General features: G+C 44.6%; 1 protein-coding gene across 2 annotated transcripts in view; it reads left to right on the top strand.

Moving 5' to 3' along the window:
• mcm3 (minichromosome maintenance complex component 3) overlaps nt 1-21,248 on the top strand; it is a 95,170-nt gene that overhangs the window by 49,294 nt on the left and 24,628 nt on the right. The window contains exons 12-13 of one of the 2 annotated variants that reach the window (XM_085979050.1): nt 19,840-20,007; nt 20,102-20,252. In XM_085979050.1, the coding sequence (XP_085835176.1) occupies nt 19,840-20,007; nt 20,102-20,252 (319 nt within the window). The remainder of the gene's footprint in view (nt 1-19,839; nt 20,008-20,101; nt 20,253-21,248) is intronic. The other variant, XM_085979058.1, reaches the window with a different exon arrangement.

The raw sequence follows: 21,248 nt of genomic DNA, 5'->3' as shown, positions 1-21,248 counted from the left end.
CTCGGTCGCGCTCTCTCTCTCTCCCTCCCTCGGTCGCGCTCTCTCTCTCTCCCTCCCTCGGTCGCGCTCTCTCTCTCTCCCTCCCTCGGTCGCGCTCTCTCTCTCTCTCCCTCCCTCCCTCGGTCTCTGTCTCTCTCTCTCTCTCTCTCGGCCTCTGTCTCTCTCTCTCCCTCGGTCTCTCTCTCCCTCGGTGTCTCTCTCCCTCGGGCTCTCTCTCAGTCTCTGTCTGTCTCTCTCTCTCTCACTCTCTCTCTCACCCTCCCTCCCTCTCTCTCAATTCAATTTTTTCAATTCAAATGCTTTATTGGCATGAAAGTTTACAGGGAACCATGTTGCCAAAGCTTACATAACAAAAAGTACAGGTTTCCAACATTCTGTAGGTGTCAAACGTTTTTGACCCTCGTTGGGTACAGACAGTATTAATTTAAACAGTCGTTGACCCTCGTTGGGTGCATTCAGTATTAATTTAAAACAGTCGTTGGGTACATTCGGTATTGATTTAAACATTTTTAGGGTATATATGCTATGGGTGTGCTCGTTAGTCACTCAGTGTTCCTCAGGTTGTGACATGTTGTTACATATTGGGCACCAAGATATGGTCTGTCTGTCTCCCTCCCCCAGGACTATTCTTAATTTTGACAGGTCATCCAATTCTTTGAAATCTGGGGTTGTAAGGCTGAGCTTGTCAAAATATGTGTTTCTTGTCTCGTTGAATTTTTCACATTTTAGGAGGAAGTGCACCTCTGTCTCAACCTCGCCGGCCAGACAGTGATCACATATTCTATTTTCTTTAGGTTGCCAGGATTTCTTGTATCTTCCTTTTTCAATTGCCAGTTGGTGGTCGCTTAGTCTGTATCTGGTGAGGGTCTGTCTCTGTTTTGTGTCTCTGATGGTCGAGAGATAGTCTGCCAGTTTATATTCTCTTTTTAGGGCCCGGTAGCATTCTAATCTGCTTTGGCTTTTGGTTATTGTGTTCCAATGTTCCAGGTAGGTTTCTTTGCATTGTTTAATGATTTGGTTCACTCGGATTGGTGTTTGGGGAGCAGTGTTGGTCTGGGACTGGTCAGGGTCCGGCTGGGTAGGAGAACTTAGTTTCAGTAACAACTGACTCGGGACTCGTTTCTGGGTTCAGCTCTTGGGTCTCTCTGTCTCTCTCTCTCTCAATTTTCAATTCAATTCAAATCGCTTTATTGGCATGACAAGTTACATCTTATGTTGCCAAAGCATTGGAAAACATTCATGTTTGTTCACAAAAATACAGATCTATCCATACAGTGTATAAACAGATATATCCCTGAGTGTATAAATATACTTTCATATAATTTATATATACTCTTATCTTGTCTTTAGTGGTTGTCCCTCTGTTTATGGCAAGCTGTAACATAGTGTGCCACCAGTGTTATGCAACTTCTCTCTTCCCCTAGTAGGTATGGGAGTTTTTGGTCGTCATTCAATTTTCTGAATTCCGGGCATATTTTTGTAAATTTTGGGTAGAAATTCTCCCTTATGCCCTGATATTTTCTACAAGCTGTGAGGAAGTGCATCTCTGTCTCCACCACTCCCTGACTGCAGTGAGAGCATATCCTGTCCTCCCTTGGTAGCCGGGTCTGCCTGTGTCTACCTTTTTCGATCGCCAGGCTATGTTCACTAAGTCTGTACATTGTCAGGATTTTTCTCAGTTTGCTGTCCTTTACCATGGTCAGGTAATCAGCTATGTTGTATTGTCTGTTTAGGGCCAAGTAGCAATTGAGTTTGCTTTGGGTTTTTGTTGTTTCTGCCCAATATGTCAGATATTTTTCCTTTTGCTTAGCGACGATTGTGTTGGGTCGAATTCTTTGTGTGACGCTGTCACTGTCCTGTGGCTGGTTATTGTTAGTAGTGTTAGTAGTTACTTCACTGAGTCCCAGGGCTAGTTGACTGAGGGTATTCTTCTTTATGGTCAGCTCTTGGCATTTCAGGGCGTCGTAGTGATAGCATTGGGGGTTGCTCATTTGTAGGTGATTCCAAAATTTGGTGGCTCTTTTTTGGATGGTGATTATTAATGGATATTGGCCTAGTTCCGCACTGCATGCATTGTTTACTGTTTTCCTTTGAGTCCGGAGGATACTTTTACAGAATTCTGCATGTAGGATCTCAATTGGGTGTTTGTCCCATTTTGCAAATTCTTGTTGTGTTAGCGGTCCCCATACCTCACTGCCATAGAGTGCAATTGGTTCAATTACTGATTTGAACATTTTTAGCCAAATGCTAATTGGGATTTCTATTTGGATTGATTTTTTAATGGCATAGAAAGCCCTTGCTTTCTCTTTCAGTTCATTCACAGCCAGTTTGAAGTTTCCCGTAGAACTGATTTTTAAGCCCAAGTATGTGTAGTTAGTGGTTTGTTCAATTTTGGTTGTTCCTATTGTGAAATTTATTTTGGGTCCCTGATGTCTGGATCTTTGCTGGAACACAACGACTTTGTTTTTTTTGGGATTTATTGTCAGGGCCCAAGTCTGGCAGTACGACTCCAGCAGATCCAGGTTCTGCTGTAGACCCTCCTTAGTTGGTGACAGCAGAACCAGGTCGTCTGCATAGAGGAGGAATTTAACCTTGGATTCATATAGGGTGAGGCCGGGTGCTGTAGATTGTTCAAGTAGTTTTGCCAATTCATTTATGTAAATATTAAAGAGTGTCGGTGAGATTGGCGAGCCCTGCGTCACCCCCCGCCCCTGTGGGAAGTATTTTGTTCGTTTGTCTCCAATTTTAACTGCACATTTGTTGTTTGTATACATTGATTTAATTACATCATATGTTTTTCCCCCTACCCCGCTTTCGATAAGTTTCAGGAATAAACCGTCATGCCAGATGGAGTCGAAAGCCTTCTGGAAATCTATAAAGCATGCGTAGATTTTGCTTTTGTTATGGTGAACGTGTTTGTCAATTAGGGCCTGTAGGGTGAAGATATGATCTGATGTTCTATAGTTTGGCAGGAATCCAATTTGGCTTTTACTCAAGACATTGTGCTCCTCAAGGAAGTTTATAAGTCTTTTGTTTATGATGCTACAGAATACCTTCCCCAGGTTACTGTTTACACAGATGCCTCGATAGTTATTTGGGTCGACTTTGTCCCCACTTTTGTATATGGGCGTTATGAGTCCTTTGTTCCAGATATCAGGGAAGTAACCGACACTCAGAACCAAGTTGAAGAGTTTTAGGATAGCCAGTTTCATTTTGTCGTCTGTGTGTTTAATCATCTCGTTTAGTATGCCGTCTGTCCCGCAAGCTTTTCCTGGTCGCTGGTCCTTGAGTTTTTCAGAAAGTTCTTTTTCTGTTATTGTGGAGTCTAGCGGGTTTTGGTTATCTTTTATGGCCATTTCTAGCTTTTCCAGTTTTTTGCATATTTGGTGTTGCTCTGGCCTTAGTGTGTTTTTCTGGTATAATTTTTCAAAGTGGTTTTCCCATGTGTCCCCATTTTGAATGGCCAATTCGTCGTGTTGTTTTTTGTGTAGTGTATTCAAGTTGTCCCAGAAACAATTGGAATCAATGGATTCCTCCATGGAGCTGAGTGTATTCTTAATATATTGCTCTTTTTTGGTTGAGTGTGTTTCTGTATTGTGTTAGTGTCTGACAATAAGTAAGGCGTAATTCCTCGTTTTCTGGATGTCTGTGTTTTTGGTTTGATGTTATGGCAATCTGGGTCAAACCATTTTTCATAGTTTTTTGTTTTGGGTTTGTTCTTGCAAGCTTTCAAGTTTGCACTTGTTGCCAAATTATCGAAAATATTGTTTAGGTTATTTACTGCCCGGTTTACGCCTTCTTTATTGTGAGTGTATATGTTATCCAGAAAGGTGTCCAAGAGAGCTTGAGTTGGTGCATTGCTAATTGTTTTCTGGAATTTTTCCGTGTCGTTTTTGGCCCATCTGTACGGTTTTTTGGTGTTGTACAGTTTACTGGGTTGTGTTTCTATGTTTGTTTCTGTCTTTTTGAGATACATAGTAATTTGACTGTGATCTGACAGTGTTGTTTGTGGTTTGACTGTGAATGCTCTGAAAGAGGATGGGTCCAAATCTGTAATCATATAGTCTACTGTGCTGCAGCCAAGAGGTGAGCAATAGGTCGATCTTCCTAGGAGGTCTCCTATGAACCTACCATTGACAATGTACAGACCCAGGCTTCGACAGAGCTGTAGGAGCTGTTTTCCGTTGGTATTTGTCTGCTTGTCGCAGTTATGCCTGTATGGACTGATGGGATATCAAAGTGGTTATTCCCGAATACGTAATTGTTTCCCTGATTATTGGTGAAGTCTGGTTGTTCGCCCGTTCTTGAATTGAGGTCCCCACAGATGAACACGTTCCCCTGGGCCTGGTATTGGATAATTTCCCCCTCTATGTTGGAGAAAGTGTCCTCTTTAAAGTACGGGGAATCCATTGGGGGGATATAAAGTGCGCAAATGTAAACATCTTGGGTGTTAGAGATAATCTCCCTCTCAATTTTGAGCCACATGTGGTTTTCGCCCTTTTTTATAAATTTGATGTAATTCTTAAGTTCTGTTTTAAACCAGATCAGTATGCCTCCGGAGTCTCTGCCTTGGGTTACTCTTGGTAATTTATTGGAGGGGACCACCAGCTCAGTGTACCCTTGGGGACAGCCAGTGTGTCCTTTTCCTTTATACCAAGTTTCCTGTAAAATGATAATATCTAGATCTTTAGTTTCATCTATGAACTCTGGGGTCCTACTCTTCACGTCGAGCACCGAAGAGCGTAGACCTTGGATATTCAAGGTCGAAATACATAAGGATTTCATGTTAAGTTTGATCTTTTACTATGATAGGTTAAAGAGTGGTATGCGTTTGTCGTGTCTAAGTGTGGGAAAAAAAAGATCATCTCAGTTGTCTATAAAAGTTAATACTATTTGGTTACACTTCTTTCTATTAATTAGTCCTTGATCCATAAGGCGGAAGTAGATGCTGCTGCACGTCTGCTTATTGTCTCTTAATGGATTGTCTCTGTCTGAGGTATTGCGTACGTCCTGTGCATCTCTCCCTCTGTCTGGCTGGGAGCGGTCCTGTTCCCCTGTGGGACAGGAGTGGTGCAGGTCTGATGTTGTTGTGCATGGGGATCCTCTCTGGTCTCGGTTGGTGTCTCTCTCTGTCTGTCTCTCTCTCTCTGTCTCTCTCTCTCTCTCTGTCAATTCAATTCAAATGCTTTATTGGCATGAAAGTTTACAGGGAACCATATTGCCAAAGCTTACATAACAAAAAGTACAGTTTTCCAACATTCTGTAGGTGTCAAACAATTTTGACCTTCGTTGGGTACATACAATATTAGTTTAAACAATATTAATTTAACGTCGTTGAACATCGTTGGGTACATTCAGTATTAATTTTAAACAGTCCTCAGGTTGTGACATGTTGTTACATATTTGGCACCAAGGTATGGTCTGTCTCCTTCTCCAAGGACTAATCTTAATTTTGACAGGTCATCCAATTACATAGATAGATACATAGAAGATAGGAGCAGGAGTAGGCCATTCGGCCCTTCGTGCCTGCTCCGCCATTCGATGAGATCATGGCTGATCTTTTAATTCAGTATCCCGTCCCCGCCTTCTCTCCGTAACCCTTAACCCCTTTTGCCCGTAGAAATATATCTAATTCCCTCTTAAATATATTTAATGAGCTGGCGTACACTGCCCTCTGTGGCAATGAGTTCCACAGGTTCACCACTCTCTGAGTGAAGAAATTCCCCCTCATCTCTGTCCTAAATGGTTTAGCCCTTATCCTCAAATTATGTCCTCTAGTTCTGTTCTCACCCGCCAAGGGAAACATTCCTTCTGCATCCAGTCTGTCTAGACCTGTCAGAATTTTATACACTTCTATGAGGTCCCCTCTCAATCTTCTAAACTCCAGTGTGTACATCCCTAAACTACATAGTCTCTCCTCATAGGTCATTCCCGCCATTCCTGGTATCAGCCTGGTGAATCGCCGCTGCACCCCCTCCATGGCAAGAACATCCTTCCTCAGATGAGGCGACCAAAACTGTACACAGTACTCGAGGTGTGGTCTCACCAGTGCCCTGTACAGCTGCAGCAAGGTATCCCTGTTCCTGTATTCTAACCCTTTTGCTATGAAGGCCAGCATACCGTTTGCCTTCTTGACCGCCTGTTGCACCTGCATGCTCGCCTTCAGTGACTGGTGTACAAGAACACCCAGGTCTCTCTGTACTTCCCCCTCTCCCAATCTATTGCCATTTAAATAATAATTTGCCCTCCCGTTCCTGCACCCAAGGTGGATAACTTCGCACTTGTCCACATTATAGTGCATCTGCCATTTATCCGCCCAATCGCCCAGTCTGTCCAAATCGCTCTGGAGCTTCCTGGTCTCTTCCTCTGAGCCCACCCCCCCTCCTAGTTTAGTGTCGTCTGCAAATTTGGAAATGCTGCATCCGACTCCCTGATCCAGGTCATTAATGTAAATTGTGAACAGCTGGGGGCCCAGGACAGATCCCTGTGGTACCCCACTTGTTACTGCCTGCCATTCAGAAAATGAGCCGTTTATTCCAACTCTCTGTTTTCTATCTGACAGCCAGTTCCCTATCCACGCCAAAACTTTCCCCTTTATCCCATGAGCCTCAATTTTCCATGCTAATCTTTTATGTGGGACCTTATCGAAGGCCTTTTGGAAGTCCAGGTACACCACATCTACTGGCTCTCCCCCATCTATTCTACCAGTTACTCCCTCAAAAAATTCCAATAGATTAGTCAAGCACGATTTACCCTTTGTAAATCCATGTTGACTCTGTCCTATCCTGTCCCCATTTGCTAAGTGCTCCGCTATTTCATCCTTAATGATGGACTCCAGCATTTTGCCCACAACTGATGTAAGGCTTACAGGTCTGTAATTACCTGCTTTTTCCCTACCCCCCTTTTTGAATAGTGGGGTAACGTTAGCTACCCTCCAATCCATCGGCACTGTTCCCGAGTCTAATGAATTCTGAAAAATCCTCCTTAGTGCATCCGCTATCTCTAGGGCCACCTCCTTCAGTACCCTAGGATGCATGTTATCAGGCCCTGGGGATTTGTCCACCTTCAATCCCTTTAGCTTCCTTAACACCATATCCTTAGAGATATTGATTTGCGTCAGTTCCTCCTTTGCCAATGTCCCTATTTTTCCCGATATCCCAGGGAATTCTTTGAAATCTGGGGTTGTTTGGCTGAGCTTGTCAAATAATATGTTTCTTGTTGTGTTGAATTTTTCGCATTTTAGGAGGAAATGCATCTCTGTCTCAACCTCGCCGGCCAGACATTGACCACATATTCTATTCTCTCTAGGCTGCCAGGATTTCTTGTATCTTCCTTTTTCAATTGCCAGTTGGTGGTCGCTTAGTCTGTACCTGGTGAGGGTCTGTCTCTGTTTTGTGTCTCTGATGGTCGAGAGATAGTCTGCCAGTTTATATTCTCTTTTTAGGGCCCGGTAACATTCTAATCTGCTTTGGCTTTTGGTTACATTGTTCCAATGTTCCAGGTAGGTTTCTTTGCATTGTTTAATGATTTGGTTCACTCGGATTGGTGTTTGGACGGCAGTGTTGGTCTGGGACTGGTCAGGGTCCGGCTGAGTAGGAGTACTTAGTTTCAGTAGCAGCTGACTCAGGGGTCTCTTTTCTGGTTTTACCTCTTGGGTCTGGAAGGCTTTAAAATGAAGGGTGTCTGGGGAGCTAGATTTGAGGTGATTTAGGAAGTTTAGTGCTCGTTTGTGGATGTTTATTATCAGTGGGTATCTGCCTAGTTCGGCTCTGCATGCATTTGTTGGTGTTTTCCTTTGGGTGCGAAGAATGCTTCGGCAAAATTCTGCATGTAGTGCTTCTATTGTGTGTTTTTCCCATTTACTGTAGCTATGGTGATTGAGCGGGCCCCATACTTCACTACCGTACAGCGCAATGGGCAGGATTATGCTGTCAAATATTTTGAGCCAGATTGGGATTTGGATGTTGTAGAATTTTCTTTTTTATTGCATATAGGGCTCTTCGGGCTTTTTCTTTTAGTGCATTCACTGCTATGCTGAAGCTCCCTGATGCTGTAATGGTTAGACCAAGGTAAGTGTAGCTCATAGTGTGTCCTATGATGGTATCACTGAGAGTAAACTGGTATTTGTTTTCCTGACACCTGGGCCTTTTTTGAAAAATCATGATGTTGGTTTTCTTTAGATTTACTGTTAGGGCCCAATTTTGGCAGTATTCGTCGAGTAGGTCTAGTTGTTGCTGTAATCTCTCTCTCTCCTGTCTCTCTCTCTCTCTCTCTCTCTCTCTCTCTGTCTCTCTGTCTCTCTCTCTCTCTCTCTCTGTCTCTGTCTCTGTCTCTCTCTGTCTCTCTCTCTCTCTCTCTCTCTCTCTCTGTCTCTCTCTGTCTCTGTCTCTCTCTGTGTCTCTGTCTCTCTCTCTGTCTCTCTCTCTGTCTCTCTCTCTCTGTCTCTGTCTCTCTCTGTGTCTCTGTCTCTCTCTCTGTCTCTCTCTCTGCCTCTGTCCCTCTCCCTCGGGCTCTCTCTCTCTCTCGGGCGCGCTCTCTCTCTCTTTTCCCCCCCCCCCCCCCCCTCTCGGTGTCTGTCTCTCTCGGTTTGTCTGCCTCTCTCAATTCAATTCAATTCAATTCAAATCGCTTTATTGGCATGACAAGTTACATCTTATGTTGCCAAAGCATCGAAAAACATTCATGTTTATTCACAAAAATACAGATCTATCCATACAGTGTATAAACAGATATATCCCTGAGTGTATAAATATACTTTCATATAATTTATATATACTCTTATATTTAGTGGTTGTCCCTCTGTTTATGGCAAGCTGTAACATAGTGTGTCGCTAATGTTACACAATTTCTCTCTTCCCCTAGTAGGTATGGGAGTTTTTGGTCGTCATTCAAATTTCTGAATTCCGGGCATATCTTTGTGAATTTTGGGTAGAAATTCTCCCTTATGCCCTGATATTTTCCACAGGCTGTGAGGAAGTGCATCTCTGTCTCCACCACTCCCTGACTACAGTGAGAGCATATGCTGTCCTCTCTTGGTAGCCTGGTCTGCCTGTGTCTACCTTTTTCGATCGCCAGGTTATGTTCACTAAGTCTGTACATTGTCAAAGTTTTTCTCAGTTTGCTATCCTTTACCATGGTCAGGTAATCAGCCATGTTGTATTGTCTGTTTAGGGCCAAGTAGCAATTGAGTTTGCTTTGGGTTTTTGTTGTTTCTGCCCAATATGACAGATATTTTTCCTTTTGCTTAGCGACGATTGTGTTGGGTCGAATTCTTTGTGTTACGCTGTCACTGTCCTGGGGCTGGTTATTGTTAGTAGTGTTAGTAGTTACTTCACTGAGTCCCAGGACTAGTTGACTGAGGGTATTCTTCTTTATAGTCCTCTCTTGGCATTTCAGGGCTTCGTGATGATAGCATTGGGGGTTGCTCATTTCTAGGTGTTTCCAAAATTTGGCGGCTCTTTTTTGGATAGTGATTATTAATGGATATTGGCCTAGTTCTGCCCTGCATGCATTGTTTACGGTTTTCCTTTGAGCCCGGAGGATACTTTTACAGAATTCTGCATGTAGGATCTCAATTGGGTGTTTGCCCCATTTTGCAAATTCTTGTTGTGTTAGCGGTCCCCACACCTCACTGCCATAGAGTGCAATTGGTTCAATTACTGATTTGAAAATTTTCAGCCAAATGCTAATTGGGATTTCTATTTGGTTTGATTTTTTAATGGCATAGAAAGCCCTTCTTGCTTTCTCTTTCAGTTCATTCACAGCCAGTTTGAAATTTCCCGTAGAACTGATTTTTAAGCCCAAGTATGTGTAGTTAGTGGTTTGTTCAATTTTGGTTGTTCCTAGTGTGAAATTTATTTTGGGTCCCTGATGTCTGGATCTTTGCTGGAACACAAGGACTTTGGTTTTTTGGGGATTTATTGTCCGGGCCCAAGTCTGGCAATACGACTCCAGCAGATCCAGGTTCTGCTGTAGACCCTCCTTAGTTGGTGACAGCAGAACCAGGTCGTCTGCATAGAGGAGGAATTTAACCTTGGATTCATATAGGGTGAGGCCGGGTGCTGTAGATTGTTCAAGTAGTTTTGCCAATTCATTTATGTAAATATTAAAGAGTGTCGGTGAGATTGGCGAGCCCTGCGTCACCCCCCGCCCCTGTGGGAAGTATTTTGTTTGTTTGTCTCCAATTTTAACTGCACATTTGTTGTTTGTATACATTGATTTAATTACATCATATGTTTTTCCCCCTACCCCGCTTTCGATAAGTTTCAGGAATAAACCGTCGTGCCAGATGGAATCGAAAGCCTTCTGGAAATCTATAAAGCATGCGTAGATTTTGCTTTTGTTTTGATGAACGTGTTTGTCAATTAGGGTCTGTCGGGTGAAGATATGATCTGATGTTCTATAGTTTGGCAGGAATCCAATTTGGCTTTTACTCAAGACATTGTGCTCCTCAAGGAAGTTTATAAGTCTTTTGTTTATGATACTACAGAATACCTTCCCCAGGTTACTGTTTACACAGATGCCTCGATAGTTATTTGGGTCGACTTTGTCCCCACTTTTGTATATGGGCGTTATGAGTCCTTTGTTCCAGATATCAGGGAAGTAACCGACACTCAGAGCCAAGTTGAAGAGTTTTAGGATAGCCAGTTTCATTTTATCGTCTGTGTGTTTAATCATCTCGCTTAGTATGCCGTCTGCCCCGCAAGCTTTTCCTGGTCGCAGGTCCTTGAGTTTTTCAAAAAGTTATTTTTCTGTTATTATGGAGTCTAGCGGGTTTTGGTTATCTTTTATGGCCATTTCTAGCTTTTCCAGTTTTTTGCATATTTGGTGTTGCTCTGGCCTTAGTGTGTTTTTCTGGTATAATTTTTCAAAGTGGTTTTCCCATGTGTCTCCATTTTGAATGGCCAATTTGTCGTGTTGTTTTTTGTGTAATGTATTCCAGTTGTCCCAGAAATAATTGGAATCAATGGATTCCTCAATGGAGCTGAGTGTATTCTTAATATATTGCTCTTTTTTGGTTCTGAGTGTGTTTCTGTATTGTGTTAGTGTCTGACAATAAGTAAGGCATAATTCCTCGTTTTCTGGATGTCTGTGTTTTTGGTTTGATATTTTTCTAAGTTTTTTCCTCATGTTATGGCAATCTGGGTCAAACCATTTTTCATAGTTTTTTGTTTTGGGTTTGTTCTTGCGAGCTTTCAAGTTTGACCTTGTTGCCAAATTATCAAAAATATTGATTAGGTTATTCACTGCTGTGGTAAACCACTTTTATCGTTCACTATCGTTACACTATGGTTATCACTGTTTATATCGTTACACTATGGTTATCACTGTTTACACTGTTGTATCACTACACAAGGTCACCTCTTGTCACGCTGTTATACCTGGGCTGACCACAGCTGACTCCGCCCATGGCTCCGCCTGTTTGCCCAGGTATAAAGGTGGTCGACTGGCTGGTATTCCTCCTTGTTGGACCCGATCACCCACGAGGGTGGGCTCTGTTATTTAGCCAATAAAAACCTATAGTTACTATCTTAACTCGTCGCTTTTCATTGGATGAATTGATAGGTATATCAACTGCCCGGTTTACGCCTTCTTTATTGTGAGTGTATATGTTATCCAGAAAGGTGTCCAAGAGAGCTTGAGTTGATTCATTGCTAATTGCTTTCTGGTATTTTTCCGTGTCGTTTTTGGCCCATCTGTACGATTTTTTGGTGTTGTACAGTTTACTGGGTTGTGTTTCTGTGTTGTTTGTTTCTGTCTTTTTAAGATACATAGTAATTTGACTGTGATCTGACAGTGTTGTTTGTGGTTTGACTGTGAATGCTCTGAAAGAGGATGGGTCCAAATCCGTAATTATATAGCCTACGGTGCTGCAGCCAAGAGGTGAGCAATAGGTCGATCTTCCTAGGAGGTCTCCTATGAACCTACCATTGACAATGTACAGACCCAGGCTTCGACAGAGCTGCAGGAGCTGTTTTCCGTTGGTATTTGTCTGCTTGTCGCAGTTATGCCTGTATGGAAGGGAAGGGATATCGAAGTGGTTATTCCCGAATATGTAATTGTTTCCCTGATTATTGGTGAAGTCTGGTTCTTCGCCAGTTCTTGAATTGAGGTCACCACAGATCAACACGTTCCCCTGGGCCTGGTATTGGATAATTTCCCCCTCAATGTTGGAGAAGGTGTCCTCTTTAAAGTACGGGGATTCCATTGGGGGGATATAGAGTGCGCAAATGTAAACATCTTGGGTGTTAGAGATAATCTCCCTCTCAATTTTGAGCCACATGTGGTTTTCGCCCTTTTTTATAAATTTGATGCAATTCTTAAGCTCTGTTTTAAACCAAATCAGTATGCCTCCGGAGTCTCTGCCTTGGGTTACTCCTGGTAATTTATTGGAGGGGACCACCAGCTCTGTGTACCCTTGGGGATGGCCAGTGTGTCCATTTCCTTTATACCAAGTTTCCTGTAAAATGATAATATCTAGATCTTTAGTTTCATCTATGAACTCTGGGGTCCTACTCTTCACGTCGAGCACCGAAGAGCGTAGACCTTGGATATTCCAGGTCGAAATATATAAGGATTTCATGTTAAGTTTGATCTTTTACTAGGATATGTTAAAGAATGATATGTGTTTGTCGTGTCTAAATGTGGGAAAAAAAGATCATCACAGTTGTCTATAAATGCTAATACTACTTGGTTACAATTCTTTCTATTAATTAGTCCTTGATTTTTTTCATTTTCTGATCCATAAGGCGGAAGTAGATGCTGCTGCACGTCTGCTTATTGTCTCTTAATGGATTGTCTCTGTCTGAGGTATTGCGTACGCCCTGTGCATCCCTCCCTCTGTCTGGCTGGGAGCGGTCTTGTTCCCCTGTGGGACAGGAGTGGTGCAGGTCTGATGTTGTGCATGGGGATCCTCTCTGGTCCCGGTTGGTGTGGTGGTGGTCTCTGTAGTGGTCCTGGTATGTACCCTGCTGATCTCTGGTGGTTGGGGGGGGGGTCCTCTTGGAGTCTGGGTATGGACCCGGTTAAAAGCGACGTCCTTCAGGGCTTTAGCAAAGATCGATATTCGTTTCCTGTGGATGTGGACGCGGTCGTAAAGACATTCCTCATCGAGGGTGGGGTGTTGGGCCAGGTGCACGTTGTGTTTTGATTCACAGTCTCTTGCTATGCTGGCATTTATCTCATGAATTGTGTTGCTGTTAAAGTCTGTTCTCGGCAATATTGTGGAAACAGTGATTCTAGTGTTTGGAAATGTATTGCTTGCCTTCCTAATCACTGCTCTGAGCGATGTTGCTACCCCTTTCTGCTTGGCCTTTAGGTCATTTGTGCCCGTGTGTATTATTATGTGTTGGGGGGAGCCTAATCGGGTTTTGGTCAGCCATTCCAGGGCTCTGTCTGTTGTTGGGCACCAGATCTTTTCTACTTTGCTTCTAGGGAAGAGCTTTTTCTCCCATAGAAATTTCCCATTTGAGTCGATGAGTATTACGATGTCAGCCTTGTTTGTGTTTACTGTCTGGTGGCTTTCGCCTGGACTCATAGCGTCTGGGGTGGTCGTGTCTGGTGTGTGCGCTCCTCTTGTGAGCGGCTCGCTTGTGGTTCCACGGTGGTGGGGGAAGACTGAGCTTCAGTATGCTGGTCGGTCCGTGTGGCATCCCTTGTATTGTGTGTCTGCTGCTGTTGTTCAGTGTGGGGGTGCAGCTGTTCAGGCTGGCTCTGTATTGTCTTATCTCTAGCCTCTGGCTGCTGGTCTAATGGTGCTATCTCACCTCTATGGCTCTCTTTGTTTTCCTGCAGCTCTTGCACCTGATTCCCAAGTAGATTCACCTGATTCTCCAGTAGATTCAGCTCTCTCCTGTATCTCTCCCTCTCTTGCTTTTGTTCGTGTTTCAGTTTAAGGACCTCCTCTCTAAGTTTAACCATCTCTGTCTCTAACTGGTTAAATTTATTCTTTAGTTGTATCTGGCTGTGTGATCCCGGGGTATGTGTCTGGTCGGCCCTGGAGGGCTCACACACTTCCTGGCTAGGCTGCTCTTCTCTTGGTGAGCTGGAATTGGTAGGGGGAGTATGTGTGGCTTCCTCCCTGGTAATTACGCTGGGGTTGGTCAGTTGTATCGTGTGGCTGTGGGGCCCCGGGGTTAGTGTCTGGTTAGAACTGTGTGGCTCGTTCACCTCCTGACCAGGCTGATTTACTCCTGGTGAGTTGTCAATGGTGGGGGGAGTGCGGGTCGCTTTTCCCCTGTTAGCCACTCTGGGGCTGTTCCTTTCCCTCTGTTATTTCTTTGTGTCTTGAAGGCCGTTTCAAAGTTGTCGAGGTTGCCTTGCACTAATATTGTTCCGTTATTGTACATGTTGACAGTCGTGGTTGCACTGTCCCCTGGTTTCTTAATTTTCATTTTGGACCCATTAGCGGTTCTTTCCTGCTTAACCCTGGTATAGTGTGATTTTATTGCTGTGATCCAAGCCGCTGGCTGATCTGAGTAAAAAATGAGATTACATTTTTTCCCAGTGCTGTACCGGTCAGCAAAAAGAGTTTCTAGTTTTTCTCTCAGCTGCTCATGCTTGATCGATTTTATAGCATTTTTTCTGGTGTTGGGGGGAATCTGGAAGAGGTTGCTCTCAGTGTGCCTCGGGAGCTGCTGTGGCTCCTCTGATTCGCTCTCTCTCTCTCTTTCCCCCCCCCCCCCCCCCCCCTCGGTGTCTGTCTCTCTCTCTCGGTTTGTCTGCCCCTCTCTGTGTCTGTCTCTCTCTCTCTCAACACCCCCCCCCCCCCCCCCCCCCCCCGTTTAAAAAAAAAAAAAAAAACCCGATTTGTTTTCTAGGTATTCTGCTACTTCAGTACTACATAAATCATCAGGATTGCAAGTGTAACGTCATTTCCTTCAGAAATGGTGTTCCCTGTGTCCAAATCTTGTATATGAACCAAAGTGGGTTCAGCACAGACCCCTGAGGTACACCTTTTCCAATCTGAGCAACACCCATTTACCCCAACCTTGTTTCCAGTCACTCAACAAACTTCTATCCACGCTGCTATTTTTCTAATGAGCCTCTTGAGAGACCTTATTGACCAACCTCTCAAAATCCATTTATGTGACATCGACTGCATTCCCTTTATCTATCCAGTCAATCCCCTCTTCAGACAAACTCTTACATTTGGCAAACACAACTTGCCTTTAGCACCTATAGCTGCTAACTCTCCCTGATTAGCCCATGCAGTTCAAGTGCTCATTAATTTAATCTTGGAGTTTGCCAACAACTGATGATGGACCAGCTGGCCTATAGTTACCTCTTCTACCCCTCGAGTGAGAGATGTTAATCAGGCTCCTTTGCTCCACACTAAAAGGGTTTTATTGATTCTATCTACTGATAATCCAGATGTTTTACTTTGTACTAAGGCTTTGAAACATAGAAACATAGAAGATAGGAGCAGGTGTAGGCCATTCGGCCCCTCGAGCCTGCTCCGCCATTCAATGAGATCATGGCTGATCATCCAAACTCAGTATCCTGTCCCTGCCTTCTCCCCATATCCCCTGATCCCTTTAGCCTTAAGAAATATATCCAACTCCTTGAATATGTTTAATGAATTGGCCTCAACTGCCTTCTGTGGTAGAGAATTCCACAGGTTCACCACTCTCTGGGTGAAGAAATTCCTCCTCATCTCTGTCCTAAATGGCTTACCCCTTATCCTTCGACTGTGACCCCTGGTTCTGGACTCCCCGACCATCAGGAACATCTTTCCTGCATTGAGTCTGTCTAGTCCTGTTAGAATTTTATAAGTTTCAATGCGATCCCCTCTCATTCTTCTAAACTCCAGCGAGTATAAGCCCAATCGACCCAATCTCTCCTCATACGTCATTCCTGCCATCCCAGGTATCAGTCTGGTGAATCTTCGCTGAACTCCTTCCATGGCAAGAACATCCTTCCTCAGATAAGGCGACCAAAACTGCACACAATACTCAAGATGTGGTCTCACCAAGGCGCTGTACAACTGCAGCAAGACATCCTTGTTCCTGTACTCAAACCCTCTCGCTACGAAGGCCAACATACCATTTGCCTTCTTAACCACCTGCTGCACCTGCATGCTTACCTTCAGCGACTGGTGCACAAGAACATCAGGTCTCGTTGCACTTCCTCTTTTCCCAATCTATTGCCATTCAGATAATAATCTGCCTTCCTGTTTTTTGCCACCAAAGTGGAAAACCTCACATTTAACCACGTTATATTGCATCTGCCATGCTTCTGCCCAATCACCCAACCTGTCCAAATTATCCTGGAGTTTCTCTGCATCCTCCTCACAGCACACACGCCCACCCAGCTTTGTGTCGCCTGCAAACTTGGAGATATTACATCGAGTTCACTCGTCTAGATCATTAATATATATTGTGAACAGCTGGGCAAATTACTGACACTCCAGGTTATCCACTTTGGTGGCAAAAACAGGAAGGTAGATTATTATCTGAACGGCAATAGATTGGGAGAAGGGGAAGTGCAACGAGACCTGGGTGTTCTTGTGCACCAGTCGCTGAAGGTAAGCATGCAGGTGCAGCAGGCGGTTAAGAAGGCAAATGGTATGTTGGCCTTCGTAGCGAGAGGGTTTGAGTACAGGAACAAGGATGTCTTGCTGCAGTTGTACAGCGCCTTGGTGAGACCACACCTTGAGTAATGTGTGCAGTTTTGGTCGCCTTATCTGAGGAAGGATGTTCTTGCCATGGAAGGAGTTCAGCGAAGATTCACCAGACTGATACCTGGGATGGCAGGAATGACGCATGAGGATAGATTGGGTCGATTGGGCTTATACTTGCTGGAGTTTAGAAGAATGAGAGGGGATCTCATTGAAATTTATAAAATTCTAACAGGACTAGAGAGACTAGATGCAGGAAGGATGTTCCCGATGGCGGGGGAGTCCACAACCAGGGGTCACAGTCTACGGATAAGGGGTAAGCCATTTAGGACAGAGATGAGGAATTTCTTCACCCAGAGAGTGGTGAACCTGTGGAATTCTCTACCACAGAAGGCCATTGAGGCCAATTCATTAAATATATCCAAGAAGGAGTTGGATATATTTCTTAAGGCTAAAGGGATATGGGGAGAAGGCAGGAACAGGGTACTGAATTTGGATGATCAGCCATGATCGCATTGAATGGCGGAGCAGGCTCGAGGGGCCGAATGGCCGACTCCTGCTCCTATCTTCTATGTTTCTATGTATAGTTTGACATTTAGTTACATGTTGCATCAACTGAATAATGCAGGAAGGCTAGTCTGTGATGACTAGTTGTAGTACAGATACTGGCACTTGCTCTGATTTGTGCAAAAAGAACGCTATCAGCAACAGTGGAATCTGAGCCACTGATCTACGGTGTGGTTTAAATGTAAGCGCAGTTTGCATCTATTTATGTGTAATAATTTTGTTTATCAGATTGTAAAGTGCTGAGTAGATAACCGTACATCCTCTGGGGCAGCAGCAGCACAGACTGAGTCACCTCGTGTTCTGGGGAACGGGTTACTGTGGCATTGGCTGACTTTCAACTCCGTTAATAACCAACTCTTGGGCTGACTCGCCATCAGGGCGTGTATCAGTTATTTTCTGGTTTGCTTTTTAATTGGGTCCTTGGTGCTGTTGAGTTTGAACTTGCCCTGATCTTTTTCCATCTAAAGTTCTGAGAAGGGCTCAGCCCACAATGTTGACTGTTCACCCGCAGGTGCTGATTGACCTGTGTGTTTCCAGAAACAGGCCATTTGGCCCAATATATCCATGCTGGTGTTTGTGCCACACAAGCCTGATCCCACCCTCTTTATCTAATCGCTATCAAAATATTTAATTCCTTTCTTGCTCATGTGCTTATCTAGCCTCCCCTTGAATGTATCTATACTATTCGCCTCAACCACTCCCTGTGGTAGTGAGTTCCACATTCTCACCCCTCTCTGGGTAAAGAGGTTTTTCCTGAATTCCCTATAGGATTTATTAGTACAGGAAACTCTTTTTATCCGGGACCGGCGTGGTGCCGGTTTATCAAAAAGTCCGGATTACAGAGAGGTATAGTAAAAGGTACGAGAGCTCCATACACAGCAACAAATCCAGGCTTCCCTGTTGCTTAGCAACAAGTGCAGGAACCCCGGCCACAGACCAAGCGTCCCTGTTGCTTAGCAACAAGTGCAGGAACCCCGATTACACAGCCACAGATCCAGGAACGGCCACTAATATGAAGTAAAACTTACCTGAACCTACTCCTGAATTTTGCCGGTTAACAGATTTCCGGTTATTTAGGTGTCGGTAAATCGAGAGTTCCCTGTAACTCTGTATATTTGCAGTCCCACACCTCTGATTCGGAACCTCCATACCGTGAATGGGTGTAGGGTGTTGCAGGATTAACAGTTACTGAATTAATTTACACCAGAGGTTGCATGCCAGGCACTCCTGACCCCTCTGATAGTCAGCAAAGCACTGCGCTGAGGGTGAAACTCCCACTCCAATTTATTTATGGGGATCAGAGTTGCACAGAAGCCACTCAGTGGGTTAAGCACACGACTGTTACACCTCTGGAAACCTGGACTCAGCTTCAGGACAACCTTTGATGGACGTCTCTACTTTCTGCTGGTTGTAAGGATCCTAAATGCACTAAAAAAGGGTCGTTTCAATAAAACCACCTGAGAATTGGGAACCTAGGAATAGGAGGAGGCCATTCAGCCGCTGGAGCCTGTCCCGTCACTCTATTCGATCATGGCTGACCTCTACCTCAACCCCATTTTCTTGCCTTTGATCCATATTCCTCATTATCCTTTCCTAATAAAAACTCTTGACTATTTCAATTGTCCCCTAGCATCCATATTTCACTGGTGCAGATGATTGCAGAGCTAATCTCATTCTGAGTGTATTAATTAGTTGCACAGTATTAACCAGTCTGTCTTTGCTCAATTTTCTGGTATATGGTGGTATAAAACAGTATTGTGCAATACATCAGCCAGTAACCGCATATGGCTAATTGCATTTCTGATTAGGAAATAAAAAAAAGTGAGTTAATAGACACCATCATTGGGCATGTGATCTCAGTACTGTTTTAAGAGAATTGGGGGGTGAAATTGGGGCGATAACTTTTAAAAGATTGGAAAATTAGTGCCAGACGCTATGTTTTTCTAACTTTTAAAATATTCGGTTTTCTCGCTCCAAGAGCTAGGTGGAGCAAGTGCTCCACTTCCCTTTTGGAGCGCGGTCGGTAGCAGGCGGGGCGGTGAGTTCTGTACACTGGGTCGTGCCGCGCCGTACACTGGGCCGCGCCTTCCCTCCCTTAAAGGGACGGGCCATCGCTGCAGGCTCTGCAAAAGAAAGGGCGACTACCTTGACCACCAAGGGAGCGGCGAACCCACGTGATCAGCTGAGTGCCGGGCTGATCGATCGTGGACAGGAACCCACGAGAAAAACAGATCAAAAAAGACAAGTTTTTTTTTACTTCCCTCGGCCACCTCACCTTTAAGCATCGCCCCCAAAGCGGCCGGTCGCCCGATGCATGTACCCTGAAGCTGGCGTTGTTTTCGCCCCGTGATGCTTTGGGGGCGGAACTAATTTTGGGTTCAGGACGATGTGCAGCCGGGTGACGTCATGACCTCCGGCCACAGGCGGTGTTACCGCCGCCATAAACCGGCAGGTGAATTTCGCGGGCGGTGAGACCTTGGAGCCCCGTTATCGTCCCCCGATGGCGATAACTGCAGGCACTAAGGCATAGAATTTCTAGCCTTTGGTATCTCTTGTACTTTCTACTCTTGGCCCCCTTGACATGCTACAGACCATGACTTCACTGTTGCTCCTAATCTCATTGTGTTTATTCCCTTCTCTAATCTGGTAATTAGTGGGTTACCACAAGAGAAATGTGGAAATGAAAGCTGCTGGATTGCTCTAACACCGCCAACTGGTTCAGATAAAGGAACCTGCCACCTCGACCTAGTGTGGTCCACCCGTGACTCCAGCCCCACTCTGTGGTTGACTCCTAATGCCCTCTGGGCAACTAGGGATGAGCAGTAAGCATTGCCAGTACCGCTCGCATCCCAAGATCATAAAATCTAAGAGTCGATGATAACCGAATGACCTTCCAAATTGTCTTTTGTGTTTCAGAGAGAAGATTGTCAGCATGGAGTTCATGCGCAAGTACATCCACGTTGCGAAGATTGTCAAACCTGTGCTCACGTCTGAGGCAGCGAGTTACATTGCGGAGGAATACTCGAGTCTGCGCAGTCAGGACCAGATGAGTTCCGATGTTGCTCGGGTGCGTGGACTTTGTGAAAAGACAATTAAAAAAATTAAACGCTAAGGACCTTCGATGAAGCTATTCCACAAATAGGTGTATATTCACATGTGCATGTCGGATATCTTTTAGAATATACCGTCACATCAACGTTTTGAGGCAGTTGCACTTGGATGCCCATTCAGACGTATATTTTATTGCAGTGAACATTCCCATTCATGTTTTATGGCTGCGTGGCCCAGGTGTCTTGGCGTGATTGTGCTCGCACTGAGCCTTGGGCATCTTGTTTGGTATTCAGTTCTGCATATTAATTAGGTCTAGGAATGGGGATATTGCGTACTGGTGGTTATGCTGCTTGGGTTAATGCCCTCCGATGGGAAGTGGTTTGTTGTTGCACTGGGTGGGGGGGCTGTTTGTGTGAATGGATCGTCATGGACAGGCCCTAGATTGGTTCCAGACAGAGGTCCGCCATCACTCATTCTGACTGGCCGATGTCATGCGCGTGCTTCGGCCATGTTGTGGGAGGAGCTACACTGTCATGGAGGGGGTGTCCGTAATGGGTTGAGCCAGCCTGCTTATTGTAGGTGTACCTTCCCCTTCAAAACACTTCATGCTGTTGTCAGGTACTAGGGCCCAATACCCCAGGGGGTGAGCTTTTAAGATTTCTTTTTAATGTAAGGAGCTCCTGGAGTGAATATAATTTTTAAGATCTTCAGTTTTTGTGCTCATGGGCCTCTGCCATTGCCTTGGTGACAGCAGTCTGATCGTTTCATCCTCTCCCTCCGTCCCTTTATGGTGCCGTTAAAAACTGCCCATGTGAGCAATTATGTGTGCAAGGCTGCTTCATTACAATTCTGTTTAAAGATAACTGGTTTCAAAGTAAAAGGTCACCACAATTTCCCCCCCCCACCCACCCTCAATTAGTTGGTGCTACATACTGTAGACACATAAAGGAGCGCTTTTGTTTTGAGTTCATTGGTAGGTCAGACATTGCTTACTCGGGTCGTGTGCTGAAGT

The sequence above is a fragment of the Somniosus microcephalus genome, chromosome 3 (genome assembly GCF_052327205.1).
Source record: "Somniosus microcephalus isolate GS21.2 chromosome 3, FLI_Smic_1.0, whole genome shotgun sequence".
In the NCBI taxonomy this organism is placed as follows: Eukaryota; Metazoa; Chordata; class Chondrichthyes; order Squaliformes; family Somniosidae; genus Somniosus; species Somniosus microcephalus.
This window is presented reverse-complemented; position numbering and strand designations above follow the sequence as displayed.